The sequence below is a fragment of the Chelonoidis abingdonii genome, chromosome 1, assembly GCF_003597395.2.
Source record: "Chelonoidis abingdonii isolate Lonesome George chromosome 1, CheloAbing_2.0, whole genome shotgun sequence".
Taxonomy (NCBI): Eukaryota; Metazoa; Chordata; order Testudines; family Testudinidae; genus Chelonoidis; species Chelonoidis abingdonii.
Window position 1 is genome coordinate 105,588,975 of NC_133769.1, and position 22,858 is coordinate 105,611,832.

The window sequence follows — 22,858 nt, forward strand, 5'->3', positions numbered from 1 at the left end:
TGTGTGCCTGAGCCTAATGACAAACAAACTGCTGGGAGGGGACACCTTTGTCCAGGTCTTTTGATCAAGACTGAGGAGGAGGTGTGTAGGTTCCAGAAACTGTTCTTCAGTACTTCTCCTCTAGAGCAGGTTGGGCAAAACTTTTTGACCTGAGGGCCCCATTTGCGGTTGGTAAAACTTATTGGACGGGACCTGGGAGTGAAAGGCTGCTTCCCCAAACAGCTGTCCCCTCCCCCTATCGACCCCTCCCACTCTCACCCCTCTGATTGCTCCCCTCAAACCCTGACACCGTCAACCCCCTTGCTCCTTGTCCCCTAAGCTGTTCCTCCTGGACCCTGCCCCAACCGCCCCCTGGAACCCTGTACCCTATCTCATCCCCTCCTGCTTCCTGTCCCCTGAAGCCCCCAACCTCCTATACACACCCCTGCCCTGTCAGTACCCACACCTATCCAATCACTCCTGTTCCCCATCCTCTGACCCCTATCCACCCCCCTGCTCCCTGTCGCCTGACTGCCCTAACCCCTATACACACCCCTGTCAGTACCCACACCTATCCAATCACTCCTGTTCCCCATCCTCTGACCCCTATCCACACCCCCGCCCCATGAGACTCCCTTATCCAAACCCACTCCCCCTACGTTCCCCATCCCCTGACTGCCCCCCAGAATCTCCGCCCCATCCAAATGCTCCCTGTCCCCTGACTGCCCCCCAGCAGCTCCCGCCCCTTATCCAACCCCCCAGACCCTTTATCATGCCATTCAGAGCAACATGTCTGGCAGCCGTGCTGCACAGCCAGAGCAGACGTGCTGCCATGCTGCTTAGCAGGAGTGTGGAACCCCGCCGCCCATAGCGCTGTCCGCGTGGCTGTGGCAGGAGGGGGGAACAGCGGGGGAGAGGCCAGGAGCTCAAGGGCTGGGCAGGACGGTCCCACGGGCCGGATGTGGCCTGTGGGCTGTAGTTTGCCCACCTCTGCCTTAGAGTTTACCGAGTTCTCTGCATAAAATTAACTATACATCAGTCATCTTAGCAAGATTTATTTAAAAACAGAGAACATAGTATTAAAAGAAAAGAATTACTTTAACATCTAGTTTTGCCTGTCTCAGAAGTTAACAAGATAAGACATTCTCAGCTTACTTACAGAGAAAACAGAAAAGTGAACAGCTTACTTTTTTGAAAACAATCTCCTCTGTCTAACCACTTTGGCCATACTGTCAGCTTTCTTTGATAACTGGATACCTTCTCTTTGCTCTTTTCATTGTCTTGGGGGACTGTGTCAGTTTATAGACTCAGACTTTAAGGCCATAAGGGACCATCATGATCATCTAGTTTGACCTGCACATTGCTGGCCACAGAAGCTTACCCACTCCTGTAATAGGCTTATACTCTCTGGCTGAGTTACTGAAGTTATCAAATATTGATTTAAAGACTTTAAGTTACAGAGAATCCACTATTTACTCTAGTTCAAACTAGCAAGTGACTCAATCCCCATGCAGCAGAGGAAGGCGAAAAACAAAACGAAACAAAACAGGGTCTCTACTAGATTTCCCTTAATCAAGGGCCACCATCTCCTCTTTCAAACCAATTTTCTGTTTTCCTCTAAGACATGGCTCATGGAGGATGCAAAGACACTTGGCTATTTATCATCATCATCTTTCAAAGGCTTAACATTTTAGACTACATTTCACAGACCAGTCTGCATGTCTATACCCTAGTCAGTTGTATATTATCCTTCCAAAGAGACAGAAGATCATTTTCCTCAATATTGACCTTGGCCTTTCTCATTTTCCATTGTTACTAATTAGGGACAGAGGTCTATTACTCTTTATTCTTAATAAATCTGGTGAGGCAGACAATCACAATGCAAGATTTTATACCTTTCAGGAAGTTCTTTATATCCATTTCCTGTGTCACCCTGGATGTTACATCTCTAGAAGCAGCAAGATAGAACTGCCTTTCAAAGGTTAGCTTAGATTTTTATTCACAGCAATTTTCAAGATGGCAGGCAGGGGAGGAGATTTTGAAGTCTTATGCAGCCTCTCAGAACACACAATGTCTTCAGATGTTCCTCTCCTTCTCCCATTAAAAAGATGTCTATAAATATTCCCGGAGGGTTTCCCAGCTCTTCATGTGGTCTCCAGAGATAAGCTTTCTTCAGCCCTTAACACTTCTACAGCAAAACCTTTAGCCTCTAAAGATCTAATTCTCTTCAGGTTCTCATTTTCTTTTTCACCCCTTGATTTCTACTGGCTCCTCCAAAAATGGGGAAGTAGCCTCAAGCGCCAAGCCGGCATTGTACGCCTCAGGGACCCCCAGAGGGGGTTTCTCCATAAATTTGGAATTACATTGCAAGAAACTTTTTTCTTTGTAATGAAATGTGAATGTAAGAAAAGAAGAATTTTTCAGGGCTTTCCCTGTTCCTGGATGAGGGCAGACAAAGGAGTAACTTTGCTTATTCACTCCTCTGCTCAGCAGATTATGGAACTGGCCTAACTCTAGAAATCAAACTCCTAAATCTGCTCAGAAGTTCTATAGATTCCTTAAAGAAATAGTTTGTCTCCTTCCAAGTGGATGCAGCAGTAATAGCCTGATTGAAAAACAAAACAAAACAAAAACCCTACCCTCCCTTTGGATGTGTCCTTGTGGAAACCCATTAACAGAAATTTGGAATTGGGGAAATAAGAATATTTCTGACTGACTAATTGCAGCTCCGTTTTCTGTTGTGTCTTATCCCTTCTGTCTCTAGACTGACATAACATCTATCTTCCTATCAGAGTTGTGAACATTATCTACATTTTTTGTTGTTTGCTTGCAAACTTTTATTTGAATCTAGAGCTTCAAAGAAACATCTTAGTTTTGAATGCTATCCAAAAATTTTGAGGCTCTTTATTTCATTTCAGAAGAAGTCATTTTCTTCCCCATGACTCTTATTTCTATAGATTTATTTCAGAATACGTCTTTTTAAAAAACTATTTACCATTTTGAGGCTATGCTCTTGTGGGTTATTAACACCAGAATTGTTTCACAGAAATGTGGCATTATACTGGTATAGTGCAGCTACTTTGCTTTATACTGCCAATATATATACACTGTACGCTATTCATATAAATAGTGGCTTAACTTCAAATGTGTTCTATTTTAAAATATTTTGGCAAAATGCTAATAATAAAATTAAGTTCGGAATAATCTTACAGAGGCCAGCCATGAGCCAGTCCAAAGAAGTAAAGTGTGTGTGGGTGGTCGGTTAGCCAAGAGATTGATTGGTATCAGGGGCAGTCCAGGGCAATGGCTGGAGTTCTCATAGAGGTCAGTAACTGGAAGATCCAATCCAAGGGACTGGGATAGCAGCTTAGGGAGTCAAGGTAGGGCAGGGCAGCATGGCAACAAAGTGGTGTCAGACAAGGTAGGGTGAGGCAGCAAGGCAGGGTCAGGTGAGGCAATCTAGGCAGCAGTAAGCAGGCAATGGTTTGTTGCTCAGACAGCTTCCTCTTGGGGCCTTTGTATAATCCAGGCTCCCAATGAGAGTACTACCTGTCCATCCAATCAGAGGCCTGGGGTTTGGTTGCTGTGGCTCTGTAGGCATTTAGTACTAACGCTGTTGATTCAGGGCAGTGGTTAAGTGCTCTGTCATGGTTCAGCAGCTAAGTATGCTGCCTAAGGACCTCGAGAGTCTAGGTTCAGTATTGATATCCTGACAGTATTCCAAGACAAAAATAACTACATTAAAATAGTGTTAAGTCTGAAAGAACTTAAAGATGAAAAAAATTAGAGATGTTGTCTTCATCTCTAAACCAAGTACTGGAAATTCAGCATTAAGATTTCACTTAAAAGAATTCCAAACATTTTAAAGTACAGATATGCACAGTTAATGCAGCCAAACAACCTTAATTCCTGCCCAGTAGCAAAGCTGTGCAGTAACCATCTGATTATGCTTAAGACATTTGGTGCGTGTGGTCCTAGGTTAGATTGTGATTTTTGAAGACAAGAGGTTTTTCTCATATTTTTCCCTTTGTGGTGTCCTTAGCTCTTTAACTATTGTCCAGAGCCTCCACAATAAATACCACTCTCATCAGCTGCCTGCGTTGGAATCAATCTGCCCCCTCCCTCATTTTTAGTTATTATCCTGAGTGGAGTGATCTTTGATGGTTTAAAGTGGTACATTCTACTGTATTGTCCAATACATGAATATATTTATAATAATCAAACTTTTATTCCTTAAGGGAAAAAGTGATGAAAAATTATATTAAATTTTTCCAAATTATCTGAAGATGGATAATATAAAAACAGGTGAAAACTTCTCTATTTACCTATACCTGCTCTCCAAAGACAATTATTAAGATGGTAGATCTAAAATTCTTGAATCCAGGCCTCCAGCAGATGAATAGTAAGAATTCTCTGACCATAGAATTCTGCAACAATTAAACTGCCTCACCAGCATGCAGTCCTCTTCATGCTTCTAAGGGTATCATGGCTCTCTTGCATTGATTCCAAAAGTAATTTAGTCTTTAAATGAAGACTGGATATCTTTTTAAAGAGATGTGCTATAGCTTAAACTGAAGTTATGGGTTTGATATAGGAATTATTGGCTGAGGTTCTGTGGCCTACGTTGTGCAAGAGGTCAGACTAGATGATCATATTGGTCTCTTCTGGCCTTAAAAATCTATGCAAATCAAATCTGGGCAAGAGCTGAGTTCAATTTTATTCTGAGTCTTCCAGTCACATTGTGTTTAGCGTTGGCCTGAATAGAAGCAGAATAATAAATTTCATGGTGATGTTTTTACCTTTTGACCTTTGTTCCTGTGTGATGGGCGTAATAGCAGTTGATAAGTTTGATAAATTATCTGTCTGAGAAGAATCAGTGAAAGATGTCATTTCTTTTTCTGTTTCAGGTATTGGTGGTAATTTAGTGGCAATTCAAGCTAGCAGAATTTCTACCTATCTCCATTTACATAGCATTCCTGGAGAATTGCCAGAAGAAGCAAAGGGTTGCTATTACCCATGCGGAACCTACTATGGTACAGGTATGTGTTGGTGGTTGTTAATTGTTGCAACTAGGTTATTGCACTCTTTTTTGCTTCTGTAGACCGACCTGTACACTCAGTGAATGTGGGCACCATATTCAGCTGTTGCTGTGATAGGTAGACAGTAAGGAAAAATTCCTCTATCTGCAACAATTGGATGGTAGGGAGGTTGTGTATAGGGCTTGAGTGGGAGAAGTGTAACAGGGACTGAGGGACAGAGATGGAAGTCAGGAGGGGTTAAAGACACTCCCCAAATGGCTGCACTCAGAGCTGCTTTGTCCTTTTATCCTCCAGTAACTCATTAACTTCTTCAGAAGTTAATCTGCAGAAAAGGACCTAGGGGTTACAGTGGACGAGAAGCTGGATATGAGTCAACAATGTGCCCTTGTTGCCAAGAAGGCTAATGGCATTTTGGGCTGTATAAGTAGGGCCATTGCCAGCAGATTGAAGGACATGACCATTCCCCTGTATTCGACATTGATGAGGCCTCATCTGGAGTACTGTGTCCAGTTTTGTGCCCCACACTACAAGAAGAATGTGGAAAAATTGGAAAGAGTCCAAAGAGACAAATGAAGGGGGATTTGTAAGCTGCTTTCAACTGTCGGAAAGGCGGGTTCCAAAGAGGAATGATCCAGACTGTTTTCAGTCAGATGACAGAACAAGGAGTAATGGTCTCAAGTTGCAGTGGGGGAGGTTTAGGTTGGATATTAGGAAAAACTTTTTCACTAGGAGAGTGGTGAAGCACTGGAATGGGTTACCTAGGACGGTGGAGGAATCTCCTTCCTTAGAGGTTTTTCAGGTCAGGCTTGGCTGGGATGATTTAGTTGGGGACTGGTCCTGCTTTGAGCAGGGGTTGGACTAAGTGACCTCCTGAGGTCCCTTCCATCACTGATATTCTATGATTCTACGAACTTATCTCTCCCATCTAACTTCAGAAGTTCATTCCCGTTCCCCACCAACACCCCGTTTACCCTTGCTGTCAAGGGTTGGCTAGGAGTCAACACACATGCACACATTGTCCTTCTCTTTCCAGTATTTGTGGAGAGTGTGCTGATTAAATACTGGGTTCATTATAAATAGTCTCTGCTTTCCCCTCCCAAACTCACCCACTGACTCTCTTGGAACTCACCCCCTTCTCTGGGTCCTTGTTTCTTTATCACCACACCACTCCCACCTCCCAAGCCCTGCTTCCTCACCACGACCACTGCTCCCCTCCAACACACCCCTCCAGAATGCCTGCTTCCCTCCCATTCCCAGCTCCACTTTATCACCCACTTGCCTTGCCTTCAGGTGTCTGCTTTATCACCCACTTGCCTTGCCTTCAGGTGTCTGCTTCCCCCTCAGTGCCCTAGTCCCCACCTGCTTTCTCCCAACCCTCTGAAAAATCCTATCTTCCAGGCTTTCATGTCTATTAGCCTCCTAGCTACTCAGTCTCCCCATACAGCAAGTTATGCTGCTGCCTCTCATATGTGTAGGCAGCAGCAGAGATTCCGTTGCCTGCAGCACGAGGTAGTCTGATTTTCCTCTAAGCTGAGATTTTTTGGTTTTCCAGTTTTCCCCAGAAATCACTAAGGTTCTCTCCACTCCCTGAAATTCTGGAAATGATCAGATGTTGTGTTCCAACATGATCACCTTACGTACAGCGAAGCAAAGAAATGCCATCATGTTGAGTGTAGAGCCTCACTTTGCTTGGCTAATAAGGAATTTCATTCATTCAAGTGTAAATTCTGTAATATGTCAGCCTATCTTGTAGGAGTTGAATCATATTAAGAAAAAGACGTGATTCTCCCAGAACTTGTTTTGTTTCCCAACTCTCTCCACCCTCTTTACTACTAATTGGGAGAAGTATCCTTCAGCTATCTAGTGCCGTTCTATAAACCAGCAGATAGTGTTGTAGCTGATACTTTACCCAGATGCCATGAACTTTTTTTATTTCCTGCTTTACCTTGTTAGCCTAAGTCATAATGGTTGTATTCCATCCATGTGATAATACTTGAATGGGAAGTTTCCAGTCAAGTTGTTATCATTATGTCACACAATGGTTGCTCTGACTTCCACAGTTTTTCCTTAAATTTAGAACAGAAGGTACCGTTTGTAAATGTGTGATAGCTTTTGGCAAGAGTTGATTTTTGAGAAGCTTCTGTTGCTCTTTGATATTTATGAAATGTACTTCTAACTAATAAATAAAAAAATAGGTGAATGTGAAGTTACTGCTTAGCAATATAAAAAGCCCTCTGAGGGACTTATGTAGAAGGCAAGGGTGGCCGAAACTTCCCTCTCCTGAGGAAACATATAAGGGCCTACTACAATTTAAAGTGGGTGGTAATGTTTAGGTAAGGAACCCAATCAAGGTGGCCAGGGGATGGTCTGATTCAGAGCAGACCGCCAGCAGTCCTGTTGATCCCCTGGCAAACACTAAACATAGAAGAAACTCTGAGGGAATTTGATGGTGAAAATCATGCATGCCCTCTCAGAAGGGTACAATTTGCACTCCTATTATTGATAAAAATATTTTCCAGCTTTCAAAGGGATAAACGGCATTTTTTCTTCTTCTTTTTTTTGTATTACAGGAGTAAATAACAAATCAGCCCAAGTTCTTCTCCTTTTGGTGATTCCTGGACATTTAATTTTCTTGTACACCATCCATTTAATGAAAAGTGGTCATACCTCTTTGACTCCAATTTTTATAGCAGTATATTTGTTTGCAGCCCTGCTACAGGTAAGAATAAAAAATGGTTATAATATGTTTTAGTTCTCAAAGAATACCATGTTTGATACTTTCTTTTAGATATATAAAGAGTAGAAGCAATAGGGTGTGTGTGTCCGTGTTATGGGTTATCAGCACACACCCTCTTTGTAATAAATTATTATCACACATACCCAACAGCTTCTGCAACTGCAGTTTGGGTTTCTCATCAGATACCTCACTGTGTCATTTTCCCAAGTGTATGTTGTGCTTCTTCTCTGTTCCTCATGTGTCAGCGCTATTAAAGCCAGTAAGCATCATATTAAACAATGGGAGAGGAATATGGCCTTTATTAATAGAAAGCAGGCCAAGAAAAATTCCTAAAAAAGTCTCAACTTGGTTTCATTCAAATAAAATGGATCACAGTCTTGGTTAACATAACCCACAGATGTAACAGTCTTATCTATATGCTTGTGTGTATCTCTTAAATGCTCATTAAAGGTGAAGTCAGTTTAGCAGTAACCAGAATAATAATTAATTGCGTCCATTGTTTTTATTAAACATTTTTGCATCACTTTTGCTGGCTTTATTTAAGTCTCTAGCCCAAGCAATAGCAGCAGTTGAAATAGTCATAGCATAAGCTGAAGTCACTCCAAATAAAAAAATCAGGTTATACATTGAATTGTTTTATTTACAGTCAAGGTTTTAGTTAAAACTTTGCTGAGTTGAATAAAATATTCAGTTATATTTAAAAAAAAAATTAAGGACATGAAAGATCCATTTGTGAAGTGTAGGTCTTACTTCTAAAATAACTATTACCAAGTTATCTTTAAAACTAACATCATCATAGTCAATAAATCTCTTACATAAAAAAAAAACCTATAACTCGGTGTTCTGAACTCTGTTTTTTTGTGTTTATTGGAGTGGTGTTTTTTCCGGTTAATTGTAAATGGGTAAAAAAAAATCACCTGGATTGTATATTTTAAATATACTCTCTCTATATCTATATCTATATCTATATCTATTCTGAAGTTAGAAATTCAGTGATTAAAAAGATGGATTTTGCAAACTGCTAGCATTTGAATTTTATATGAGAACACCATTTTTTCATCTAGTATACAATTGGAAAACTCAAGGCCTTGCATATAACTATGTCTCATACTAAAATTGTCATGACATTATTTTTAACTCTTTTCTTTCATACTTCCTGTTCTTTCCCATTCTATCACTTTGATTTGTTTAATTTCTCCTTCTCCATTCCTCTCTCATGGACTTACTTTACATTGTCCTGATGCAGATTTCACTGAAAGCAATGGATATGTCAAAAACTGCTAGAAGAAATTGATCATATGTTTTTCTATTATAATTATATTAGCAACTGTGCAAATACTATACTATCATTTCCCTCAGTTTTGAATTGGCATTTTGGAAAGTCTCAGGTTTCTCTTGCTGCTAACTGCTAATGCTAAGAAGCAGGGCTTTTTAGAATGGCCTGGTAGAAAAATCTTGGCATCAGCATAAGTATACACTTAAAGTACATTTTCAAAAATGTGAGAAAATTGCAAGGCCTGATTCACCTTTCACTTATGCCAGTTTTACAGTAGTAATATTCCACTGACATCAGTACAGTCCATCCTGATTTTTAATCTGATAGAAGCAAGAGGAGGCTGAAGCTTGCAGTTTTCCTTTTGTAGATGATTTTGTCTTTACCACAATCTATCTCTGGCCATGACAGACATTTTGCAGTTATTGTTCTTCAGTGACTGAATCACAACTATTGCACACTATAATTTTTCAAGGGTCTTTTGCAAAGTTACAATTAGGAACCCCATATTTCTAGTCACCTTATGAAAATATTCCACTACATTGATGGTTTCTTTTCTCTTCCTTTATTCCCTTTTTGTTATACCAGATATAATCACATTTCTATAATGCTGGTATATAGAAAGAAAGGCTTTGTATAGCTTTAATTAGCAGAATTCAGATTTTCATATAAATGACACTTCCTTTTCCCTTGAGTCATGATTACATCTTTGATTATCTGTACCACCTTTATCAGTTATGCTGGTGCTCTTTCTTACTGCCTATTGGGACCTTAAGAGTGTGGGCCTCCCATGCAATTGCACTTCCTTAGTTTTCTTCTTTTTTAACATTAAACCACTTCACTTCTTGCCTTTCATTTTCTGCTCAGCACTATTGACGAAATCTAGACACCTTGATAGTAATGAGAATAGTTTGAAATTACCAACTCAATCATTCTCTGCTGGCCTTTCTTTAGAGATATGCATAGATCAACTCTAATCTTGTTCTAATTCTTTTTTTCCCATGGGACTTTTATATTTTGTCCTCCTTCAACAGTTAGCCTTTTCAAGGATTTAGTGTTTTGCCTTCATAGTAAGATTAGAAAATCTCACCGCTAATTACTGTCATTTCAGTTATCAACCAAACCACAATCTCTTGAGCAATGAAATATAAAACTTGTAGTTGTTTCCTCTTTGTGTTTAAATCATCAGTATACGTCTTGTTTTATGAAAGACCTACATTTTAAAAGGCTAAAAGTGCTTTTTTTTAAATTTGAGGTAACAAATGAATATCTGTAGACGGCCAGAACACAATAATACCCAAAGGCAATAATCAGTTATGGGCAGTCTAAACTGAGCAGGATTGATATCGTATTACATTATTCATTATATTCGTTTAGGGCCAAAATCTGTTGTAGAATATTTGCACTTTCTTTCGGTTATGGTGATCATAGCCACATACTGAATCTATTTATAGTCCCTTTGGTATACTAAAATTCTGCTTAATAAATGAAAAATGGATGACTTTTCTAGCCCTAAAAACCTCTTGACATTTGCAAGATGATTATAAAGGAGAACAGAGCTTTGATAGTGATGGGAACTGCTGGTTTAATGCAACTGATCTCTCCACAGAACACCGCTGTATCTTCCACTGGGTAGCCCCCACAACAATATCCCATCAAATTGTGTTTATTCTTCTTCATTACCATTGTGATGTCTCTCTTCCTGTTTCTCGCCCTTCCCTGGGTGTGATTCCAAGCCCACAGAGTCAGTGGCTTCCATTAAATTCAGTGGTCTTTGGAGCACTTTCATGGAGTGTCTTCTTTCCCTATCCTCATCCCCTGTTGTTAACTGCAATTAATCGACAGCCCTAGTTTACATAAATATAAATTAGCATTAATATAGATTTAGTTATTATTAATCAATAGTACGCTATGTGTAGTAACAGAAAAACTCGTAGAAAGTCATGGAATGAATTTACAATCACTTTTTAAACATAACCATTGACCTCTGTAAATACTGGTTTTGATTTTGAAAATAGTGTGAACTGGTCAGTATTATGGACTAACGATCATTTTTATAAACAAAGCTGTTTTGATTTTCAAAAGATGAAAAAAAACCAGCAAACAACTTTGTTTTGTTCCTCTAACTGTAAATGGGCCATGTCTTTTAAACTAAATGAATGATTTGGATCTATTGCTTCAAATCTTGGCTCTGTTGAACTCAATGGCAAAACTTCTGCTAACGTCAGTGGGGTCAATATTTCAATCATTTTATTTACATTACATCTGAGAAAAAGTAAACCACTTTTCATGCGGGGATGGTTTTTTTTAAGATTGAGTGTAAAATCTCAGAAATAGTTTTATAATATAAAGCCTGGCACATACGTATCTATGGCACCATTCTCAGGTAATGCGCAATAAGTACTGTAATTATCCCTCCACTATGTACAAATACCTACTGAAACCTATACATTACTTCATTTTATGAAAAATACAAATAATACAGCATATATTGTCTGGGCAAACAACTGTTTATTGCTGAAAATCAAACATGACAGCAGACTGATTTAAACATGGCTTGGGTTTGATGTGTATTGTTGAGGGGGAACATAAATGTTTTCTGAAAACTATATAAAGCCAAGCTTTTGATACTTTCTTCATGAAAATACAGTCTGGCTATGGATCAACAATGCATATCTGATTGAATAGCTCAGGGACATGCAAAAGGGGAGCAAGCAGGGGTACAGGGTTCTCCTTCCCCCAATAATTGGCACAGAATTCCTCCAGCCCCAGGGCCGCGGCAGGGAGAGAGAGTGAGCATCTGTGGCCCTGGCTGGAGGAGCGCGCTCTCTCTCCCCTCCGCAGCCCCAGGGCCAGAGGAGCTCTGAGACCCCATCACAACCAAGTATTTGTTTATGAATACATTTATTCAGAGGGCTCCACGGTGCATGGATTTTCGTTGAAATGGTGAGTGCACTGCTGTTTATTTCTATACATATAACGTATGTGCGTGTGTTGATATGGTTTAAAGCAGGACTTGGGAACCTTTGGCACATGGACCATCAAGGTAATCCGCTGGCAGGCCACGAGACATTTTGTTTACGTTGACCATCTGCAGGCACAGCTCCCAGTGGCCAGGAATGGCGAACCGCGGCCACTGGGAGCTGCGGGGGGCCATGCTTCTGGACAGTCAACGTAAACAAAATGTCTCGCGGCCCGCCAGCGGATTACCCTGATGGGCCGTGTGCCAAAGGTTGCCGAACCCAGGTTTAATGTGTATACTATCTGTTTGTTTAACATGCCCCTCCAAAAGTGGTCAAATTTAAATTCCTGCACATGCCCCTGGAATAGCCATACGGTCGTCCCTCTTTTTTTTTGAGGCACAGTGTGCTTTAACTATTTGCAGCTAGGCATAAAGAATAAGGTTTATTTTCAGCCTTGTCATGCAGCAATAAAATGAAGGCAAAACTGGAGTAATGAAACCATCAGTCTTACAGCAAGCTGCTTTGAACATTCAAAGGCTGTCTCTGTGCTTCAGGTTCCTGCTGAGCCAATAAAGAGCCCTCTGAGGAATTTTCACACCTACCAACCAAATCTCAGCGTGCAGCTGTGTTATGGACTCTGGAAATAAACAAGTAATGGGAAACTCTAGAAGCCATCACGCAGTAGATTTGCCGTGATAAAATACAATTACTCGTATCAGTAAAAATCAGAACAGTATTCTTGTGTAGTGACATATTTTGAACAGTCCAGAGTAGTTTTCTATTTGACTGCAAACTGGAGAATTCAGTGGTGTTTTGATGACTTATTTCTTTACAGTTAAAAGGTGTCTTGGGTGCTACAATAGCCTGAGGCCATAAAGAACCTTATTTTTATAATTTTGGAATGTTTACTAATGGCCCTATTCTATAATACTTACACAGAGGGGGAAAATACCTCATGAAGTTCAATGCAGTTTTTGTCTGAATAAGGATAATAGGTCTATATGGAAGGAGAATATTGCTGAATTTTAAAGACTGCTTTTTATATTATCCAAAGTTGACTTCCAAAATCTACAGCATGTACCGATACCAGAGGTTCTCATGATTAAAGAAAATGTTAAAATAAACGCCCAATCCTGGCCCTGCTTCTGCCAGCTTTGTGCCACAAAGGAGCAGGAAAGCCAGTTGAGGATTCCAGGTTTACACTGATATAAAGGTGTCAGCACATAAAGTTGCACTGGTTTAACTAAATTGATTTGAACACATACCTTTAGTTAAACCAGTGCAACTCGGTGTTTAGAGCAGGCTTTAGTTTTTGTATATCAAGGTTTTTATACCATACTTATCTAGATACTCGGATACCATGGTGATAAGCACTTTAGATAGATATCATGTAATTATACATGTTGCTTAGATACAGTTTAAGAATTTTAAGGCCTGATCCTAGCAAACCTGGGGATCATCAAAGCACAAAGTAGTCTTAAGCAATGCCTCCTTTTTCTTGGCCTTGCTCCCAACACATCTTCTGTGCTGGGATTGAGGGGAGGAAGAGGCACATAGAGCTGGTTATGCTGTCAGTGCTACTTAAAGATTTGCCAATATTTATCTTGGTTTAGCTTATGCCTGTAAATTTACAGGTGCATGTTAAACTGATATTATAACCAGTTTTAAACAGATATGATTATCCATACACTGAGTCACACCAGTTTAACAAAATTAGTTTGATGCAACTTCGGTGTGTAGACCTAGCCTAAGTGTGTTTATGTATCAATTTGTTTACCATTTTGAATTTCGTCCAGAAGTAAACAAGGAGCAAGTGGAATATACCCATGCTGGTGTCTGTTGCTTAAGAGGCAGGCTGTTGAATGATGAATGCATTGTAGCTTGTGCGTTTGGTGTCCACTTACACCCCCAAACTGTGTGAATTGCACTTTTCTAACGTGGAAGTAATTATGGCATGGCTGACAGTGGCAAGGTCCTTCTTAGAGAAGAAAGGGGATAGTATTCTTCTGGAAAGCCAGAGTTGGTAGAAATTCTTTCCATATTTGGTGGAGGCGGTGGATTGATTCCTGTGGTTATGACATGGAAAGAACCAGGACTGTTGACGTGTCACCACCAGACAAGATTGGGTTTTGTTTTGTTTTAAAAAGTAATGGAACAGTCTACATTTTTGGAACAACGAGGTATCTGCATCCAGCATCCATATTCTCTGAGTATTCAGGGCCTACTTTGCAAGTACTTTGAATGCAGAATTTTCATTGCAGTCAATGGGAACTCAATGAATGGAGGCTTACAGAATGAGACCATTGTAGGTACTTTACAGTTACCATTCAGACAAGGCCCCATAGAGATGCCATGAGGGGGGAAAAAAAATCTGAGAAACATAATGTGGAATTAAAAATAATTTTAATCTCATCTGGGACCACAGATAACTAAAATGCTATAATCATAATCCTGTGGTTATAGCATGACATTACAGGTCAGAGTTGTGGTTGTTTTGGTGCCTTAATTATGCATTTCTTATAGTAACATGTTTGGAGTTCTTAACTGTAAACTTAACTCTGAAGTCTCTGGTTTATAATAGTTGGTTTGGGGATAATTACTACATCCATCAAATGGATTTTACCCAATATGATACATACTCACGACCTTCATTCTACCTTTCTCTCAGAATTCATGCATAATACAAGAAATGCACATATTATCCAGTGCTTCACTCATGAAAAATATACACATGTAAACAACCTCTATCCTGTTTTCTAGCGATAGCTAAATGAATTAGTAATGGGAAAATAAAACTGTATTTCATAATACATTATCACTTTGAAACAAGAGTAAAAGCATGAGGCATAACAGCAGTGAATTTAGTACTAGCAGCAAGCCACAAGAAATGCTGCCAATACCCCTTCCCCATCAAAGAATCTTCATCACTGTTAAAACCACTGAGTGGTATTGGCTCCAGACCCAAACTTATGGCTGAATGTTGAAGTGACCTGGATATTGAAATGATAGAACATTAGAACTATGTAGCTAAATTTTACCCATTCCTGTAGTTCAGTGTTGGCACTCTGATTACACAAGCTACATCTATCTTCATGAAAGATATTTAAAATGTCTTATTTACATATAAATAAAATATAATGGATGTGCTTATAATATTGTGTGGTTATAAAATTTTTATCAGCATGAATTAATCTGGGTTTTATCATAATGGTAAAATCGTAAGTCAGTCATGCAGGAAATCCTAAATTAATATACTTTACCAATAAAACCGTTATAGTATCCCACAACATACCATAATGTATTCTTTCTACACTACATAAAACAGGACATATATATTAGTAATGTTTAAGAGATTTTTTTAAATGTCGGGTTTTATTGGAAATATTTTTTGTTTCTTTCTGCTTGTGAAGCCAGGTGCCTTAATAACCATGAGTCCAACTGCAGAGGGCTCAGAGATAGTAAAGATATCTAAAAATTACCAAAAATCAGCTTTTTTGTGTCTAAAATCAGAAATTGAAAGTTTATCCCTAGCCCTACAAAGATGAGAAGCAAATTCTAAGTCCCATTAAAAAAGAAGGAATATTTCTTTTTCTGTGGTATAATGCTCCCATTTCTAGCCCTGCAGAGTGATGAGATATTGAACTTCTAACATTAGGCACCTAGTTTTGAAAATATAGTTTTATGTTATGTACACATATTTACTATTTACTTCATGACTTTGCATCATTAGTACAGTGTGTAGGCTGAACAAGATTTGTCTTCTCAACAGTCTCTTTTTGCCACTTCCATTATACTGTTTTCCACTGTTCTCTGACCTCAGCTGCCAATACGTTCTTATTAAACTGAGTTTTACCAACACCATCATACTTGCTAATTTTACATACTGCTTTTTGTGACACTAAATACAAAAGCCTTCCTGAAGTCCAGGCTGATTATGCCGTCTGTTTCATAGAATATCAGGGTTGGAAGGGACCTCAGGAGGTCTTCTAGTCCAACCCCCAGCTCAAAGCCGGGGGGTTGGACTAAATCATCCCAGCCAGGGCTTTGTCAAGCCTGACCTTAAAAACCTCTAAGGAAGGAGATTCCACTACCTCCCTAGGTAACTTATTCCAGGGCTTCACCGCCTTCTTAGTGAAAATTTTTTTCCTAATATCCAACCTAAACTTCCCCTACTGCAACTTGAGACCATTACTTCTTGTTCTGTCACTTTTGTCAATTTTTTTTGTCAGTCACATCAAGAAATTAATCCAATTAATTCATCTTGACCTTCCTTTTAAAAGGTCAATATTTCATTCTTTAACCAGTCTGCTTCTTTCCAAGTATTATCCTGTCTTTTCCCTGATCAATGACTGTAGAGTCTCTCAGTTCTGAGGACAATCCTTTTATGTATGCAGCTACTCAGTTATTTCTTTGACCTTTCTGAAACATGGTGGTCAATTTATCCTCCCTTTAAGTCTTGTAGAAATCAAGGACTACTTTTCTCCCAAACCTACAGCAGCCAGATATTTTAGAAATGGAAATATATAGGCACAATTTGGAGTTTTAAGTCTTTAATTTTAAAAATGTCACATTCTGCACTACATTTTACTATGTACAGTATTTCTAATTAATCGTGTCTCTTTTCGGAGCAAGTAATAATATTGTTCTTTAAAAGAGTTCCCACATCATTAGACTGATAAACCTGTATAACTATTGTCTATTTAAGTCACGGAGTCTGCTATGTAGGGGCTGTAAGGGAATGTTTATGTACAGTATCTCTATATACAGACCTTTTTTGTCTGTGTTGGAAGAAGGAGCTGACTGAAAGAATCTGACAGAATCTTCCAAAGAAAACATCTGCTTTTAAATATATTTGTTTGGATTCCAGTAAGCACACCTAGCACATGCATAATTAGCTTAAACTACAGAGTTGCCTATTCAGAAGATATGTTTATCTAAATAAGTTATGCATATTTCATAAAGAGAAAATAGGGAGAGTGTTTGGTAATTTCTTTAAAAATCCACAAGTTTAGATTTAAAATATGCTTTTGTAGTATAAAGCATGAATTTTTTAATTTTTAAAAAATGAAGTGCTGAGAGGAAGTTTTGTAATGTATTTAATCATTTTAGTATATTTAACATGGTATTTTCTAAACTTGGCTTTAATCTAGAGATCATTTAAAAAAATCTTATGAGCACTGAAAATGTTCTAGCAACTGATAGCATTTGGAAAGATAATATATGCATTTAGTTTTAAATTTTCCAATTTAAAGAATACATTCATTCGGATCTTAATTTTTGACTTTTACCATTTTTGTATTACCGGTACATATATTTTCTTTGATGTATATAGTAAATCTTTTTCTGTATGTTAGTAAGATAAGAACTGTCCTTAATTCAGACCTCAAGTTATAAATCTTAATTCCTGAAGACCTGATTAGCTAAAAAGACATTGTGGTGTATGAACATTTATTTTAGCCTAGGGAGTCCCATCCAAAGAGACAAGAAGAGATGGAGACTCAGTATGCTTTTCCCACCACTCATGCCATGCCACATAATTGAAGGGAACCAGAAATTCTTATACAGCTGTGGAATATTCAAAAATGAATCCTTACTAGTACTGGATTACTAGTCAAACATACCTTCAGCATTAAATTAATATTTCTTAGGTGTTGAGACAGTCACAGCTGGGAATAAAGTCTTTAACACAGCACTTTTACACCAGGTCTGAATTTGGTTCAAAGTGCAGATCTCACAATGCCCATGGGAATTGGACCTGGGTTGAAATTGATACTTCATGTTTCTAGGCCATTTACATTGGTTCCTACTGTCCGAGTGAAATGTTAGATCACATCTTTCTAATTGTTACAAAGATGTGATCTAACAAGTGCTCCTGTGCATCACACTAAACTTCAATTTATTCAGCACTGCTCCCGTAAAGCCAATCTCCCGACTTACTCTCTCAATTTCAATCAAATTATGCCTTGTGGCATTTGGTTATTTTTATATTAATTAACCTCAAAACTTCATTGTTTCTTATATTTTTGTATTGAAAATATAATTGCACTGTAGGACAAAGTATCAGAAAGAGCACTAGTGGTGTGGACACCAGGGGGACAGCTTTGGTTATTGGAAACCAGGAGGTAGTTGAGACTTTACATACTGGGGAGAAGATGCATCTTGTCTTTTCTTCTAAAGGGCATATCAAGTGAGGTCCCACAGCAATCAGTCTGGGGCCATTTCTGTTCAATATCTTCATCAGTGATTTAGATAATGGCATAGAGAGTACACTTATAAAGTGGCAGAGGATACCAAGTTAGTGAGAGTTGCAAGTGCTTTGGAGAATAGGATTAAAATTCAAAATGATCTGGACAAACTGGAGAAATGAGCTGAAGTAAATGGGCTGAAATTCAATAAGGACAAATGCAAAGTACTCCAGTCAGGAAGGAACAATCAGTTGCACACATACAAAATGGGAAGTGTCTGCCTAGGAAGTAGTACTGTGGAAAGGGATCTGGGGTCATATAGATCACAAGCTAAATACAAGTTAACAGTGTAACCCTGTTACAAAAAAAAGCAAACATCATTCTGGGATGTATTAGCAAGGGTGTTTTAAGCAATACATGGGAAGCAATTCTTCCGCTCTACCCCGTGCTGATTAGGCCTCAGCTGGCGTATTGTGTCCAGTTCTGGGTGCATTTCAGGATAGATGTGGACAAATTGGAGAAAGTCCAGAGAAGAGCAACAAAAAATGATTAATGGTCTAGAAAACATGACCCATGAAGGAAGATGGAAAAAAATTGGGTTTGTTTAGTCTGGAGAAGAGAAGACTGAGGAGGGACATAACAGTTCTCAAGTACATAAAAGGTTGTTACAAAGAGGAGGGAAGTAAATTGTTCTCATTAACCTCTGAGGCTAGGACCAAAAAGCAATGGGCTTACATTGAAGCAAGAATGGTTTAGGTTCGATATTAGGAAAAAATTCCTGTCAAGGTAGTTAAGCACTGAAATAAATTGCCTAGGGAGGCTGTGGAATCTCCGTCATTGGAGATTTTTAAGAGCAAGTTAGATAAACACCTGTCAGAGATGGTCTAGATAATACTTATAAGCACAGGGGACTGGACTAGATGACCTCTCGAGGCCCCTTCCAGTCCTACAATTCTGATATTTCACCTTTTAGGCAAGGGTGAAAGTGATCTTGAGTTTGTGGGGAGAGGGGTTTGAATTCCTCACTCCCCACACCAGCAAGGTACTAACTGCCCCAGTTCCCCCAGTGTCTACAATTACACCCACCAATATACACACAGTATGACTTTCAGAGTTGCTGAGCATCCACCACCTCCGACTGAAGTTCAGTGGGCATCCCAGATGCTCAGCACATCTTAGAAATCAGGCCTGTTAGCTTAATGTTTCTGCTAAAATAATCAGCAGTGAAATGGATTAATGTTAACATCTAGGGTGGGATTTTCAAAACTGCTCTAATTCCACACCCACTGATTTTGGATTATCTTTTGTTTAATGTTCTGCCATAGGTGTTTACTTTGTTATGGATTGCTGATTGGATGGTGCACCACTTCTGGAAAAAAGGAAAAGATCCTGACAGTTTTTCTATCCCTTACCTTACTGCGTTGGGAGATCTGCTTGGAACTGCCTTATTAGCTATGAGTTTTCACTTTCTGTGGCTCATTGGTGATAGAGATGGGGATGTTGGAGACTAATCATTCAGATGGATATATTGTTCCCAGTAGATTCGGAAGAAGAATAGGAGACAACTGCTTACCATTCCAGTTGAAGGATTTCAAAACGATTATTCAATTTAGTATGGTAATTAAGGTGGCACAGATATTAAATGGCCTTAATTTTTTTTTAATGAAAGGTGGAACAGAAAGGATTTTATCTGATTTTTACCCTGAAAGTGAGGACTGTTGCCAGTTGAAAACATCTGACCAGATACAATGAAGTCTAGGCTGATTGTTTGACAAGTGTTTTGTATTAGGGAAAAAATGGAGCGTTTAAAAAAGGAAAATCATGGGATATCATTTAAACCAGAGCTGTTTTTAACTGACAGTAAATGAAAAATGAAGAAGGGAAATTAAAACAGATCAGTGGCTTATCTTGTCTTTTTTAGCTCTCACAAATTGGGTATATACTTCAAATCACAATGCACAAAGAGTTCATTGAGTCAAAATAATTTCCTTTTCACAGACACGTCTACTTAATTGATTATGTGTCTTTGCCATTTTTAGTATTTCTCCAGTTGCCGCAAGCTGTACATCAAGAATAATAATTATTGTAATGATTTGGGCCCTAATCCTTCAGCCATTTTAACACATGCTTAACTTTACGCACATTAGAGGAACTACTTGCATGTACTGTTACGCTCTTCGAGAAGTATTTGCATGATTGGGCCCTACCACAGTGTAACAAGAGAACTGCAACCTACTTCTTTTGCCCTTGGTATCTGTCTAAATCAATTGTGTAAGCCAGGGGTTCTCAAACTTCATTGCACCATGACCCCCTTCTGACAACAAAAATTACAACACAACTCCAGGAGGGGGGACTGAAGCCTGAGCCCATCCGAGCTGCCCTGGGTGAGGGGGCCAATTCCAAAGCCACAGGGGAGCCTGTAACCTGAGCCCTGCCACCGAGTGCTGAAGGCCTCAGGCTTGGGCTTTGACCCAGGTGGTGGGACTTGGGCTTTGACCTTGGCCAGTGGGGCTCAGGCTTTGGCTTTGGCCCTGAGCCCCAGGAAGTCTAATGCCAGCCCTGGCGACCCCATTAAAACAGGGTCATGACCATCTTGGGGTCCTGACCCACAGTTTGAGAACCACTGGTATAAGCAAACACATTTAGCATGATGCTGCATTGATCTATATTAATGAGGATAAGCTAGAGTGAAGCTAGTTTTCTGTTGAAAAATGTACTCCTAGTTGGCAACTGGAGAGGCTTCTAGTATTAATATTAAAAGTACTGTCATGGCATTGACATTTATTATGTACTTTAAGGTTGTGTCATTGTTCCCATTATAATAATCAGTTTTCAGGTGTTTCAGTTGTAAATATTTGCCCCAATCAAAACTTGGGGTGTATAAGATTGTGTTGCTTCTTAGACTTTTTAAAAATTTATTTGGACTTTTTGAAAGTTTACATAAACTTTCAAAAAATATAGGGCCAGAGCGTACCATCAACTTTTAAGCAGAAATCTCCATCGTTGTTAATAAGGATTTCTGTTTAAAAGCTGTGGCAGAATATGGCCTATAGAGAAAGAAATTACTGGCTGAATGTTTTCTTATATTTGTTTAACTTAAAGCTTAAAACATGAAGTTTGGCAAGTGATTGGTCTAATTAGTAATTTGAAAAAATACATTAAATTGTACAGATATATTTTGAAAATTGGCTACAATTCATGCACAGCAAATGTTTCTGAAATTTAAAATCATGGAGGACATCCTAAATACATAATTGTGTAAATACTATAACCAAAACTTTCAAATTTGGAGACTTAAAATTAGACACCTAAATCCATATTAGACTCCCAAATTAGACTCTTAAGTCAGCCTCCATCCTTATCCTGCAAACATTTATGTGTGTGATTTTATGCATATGAGCAGTCTCTCTGAATTTAATAAGACTACTCAAATTCATAAAGTTATATTTGCGCATAAGTTTTTACAGAATTGGGGCATTAAACACTTAAAAAGTTGACCTTACTTGCAAAAAGCTGCTGAGCATCCTCATCTCCATGGAAAAACAGGGTGTTTGCAAGTCCAGAAAAAAAAGGCCAGGTCCTTGGGTGCCTAGATATGGATTTAGATGCTTAACTTTAGCCACCCTCATTTGAAAATTTTTACTTGAGCGTTTTCTTAAAATTATGACTACCTAGTTGACAGATTGGAAAGGATCATAATGTCTTCTACTTATGTGAGGTAAAGATGAATATCACTTTAAGTTCCCTGACTTTTGATAGTTTTGTATTCATGTTATTTAAATTAGTTTATTGTAATGTATATTGTGAGAAATACTATAAATTGTTTAAAAATGGGATAGTTATTATTCACTTTTGACTTCTTTAAAATGCTGTTTTTATTCTGTGCTATAGACCTAGAAATAATTACAGAATTGAATTCTGGTGGAACTACCTTGTTGAACTACATTGTCATGGCAAACTTTTTTATTGGAGGAATTTCTGGATTTTAAAATCCTAATAAATGAACTGCAAAGCTCTTTAAACAATAAAAAATAGTTTCTTCACTGCATTGAAATACCTGAATGAACAGTACTTATATAATGTATGTTTGTATTGTAGTATTTATTGTTCGCTGATGGTAGCACCCATGATGTAAGTTTTCCAGACAAACAAGAAGGAATGATCCCTGCCCTGAAGAGTACACAATCTACGGAGACACAGAGAAGGTATGTGTACACTGTAGCAGAGAGTGAGCCTCTCAGTCTGGGGAGACAGCCCTGTGGCTAAAAACAGCAGTGTAAGCATTGCAGCTGGCTTTCAAGTAGAGGGGGTTGGGTGATGAGGTGGGGTGTTCAGGTCAGAAGCAGTGAATGAACCTGTGGGGAGGGGAGCCCTGGAAGCAAAGATGGTAGAGGAACTAGAGCATGAAGGCAATGAACAGGGAAACTAGAGGGATGTGAAGTGGAACTGAGAGACAGAAGAAGTCTAGGTATATTGAGGGGGGAAATGGGGGGATACTGGTGTGACAGAGCAACATGAGTATCTTGTGGAGGCAGTGAGTGTAAGGTCCAGAGATATATTAGATGAGGCAGTGCCAGGGAGCAACAAAACCCTTTCTGTAACAAACAGAAGGCAGATATTTGCAGAAGAAGAAAAGTCTGGGGGAATAAATGGTGGGACCCACTGCACTGTTTTCAAGAAAG

General features: G+C 39.0%; 1 protein-coding gene across 2 annotated transcripts in view; it reads left to right on the forward strand.

The window, feature by feature from the left end:
- SLC41A2 (solute carrier family 41 member 2) overlaps positions 1-22,230 on the forward strand; it is a 92,621-nt gene extending 70,391 nt beyond the window's left edge. For both annotated transcript variants that reach the window (XM_032762413.2, XM_032762414.2), the window contains 3 exons: positions 4,887-5,018; positions 7,589-7,737; positions 19,502-22,230. In XM_032762413.2, coding sequence (XP_032618304.1) covers positions 4,887-5,018; positions 7,589-7,737; positions 19,502-19,687 — 467 coding nt within the window. In that variant the 3' untranslated portion in view covers positions 19,688-22,230. The remainder of the gene's footprint in view (positions 1-4,886; positions 5,019-7,588; positions 7,738-19,501) is intronic.
- The last annotated feature ends 628 nt before the right edge of the window (positions 22,231-22,858 follow it).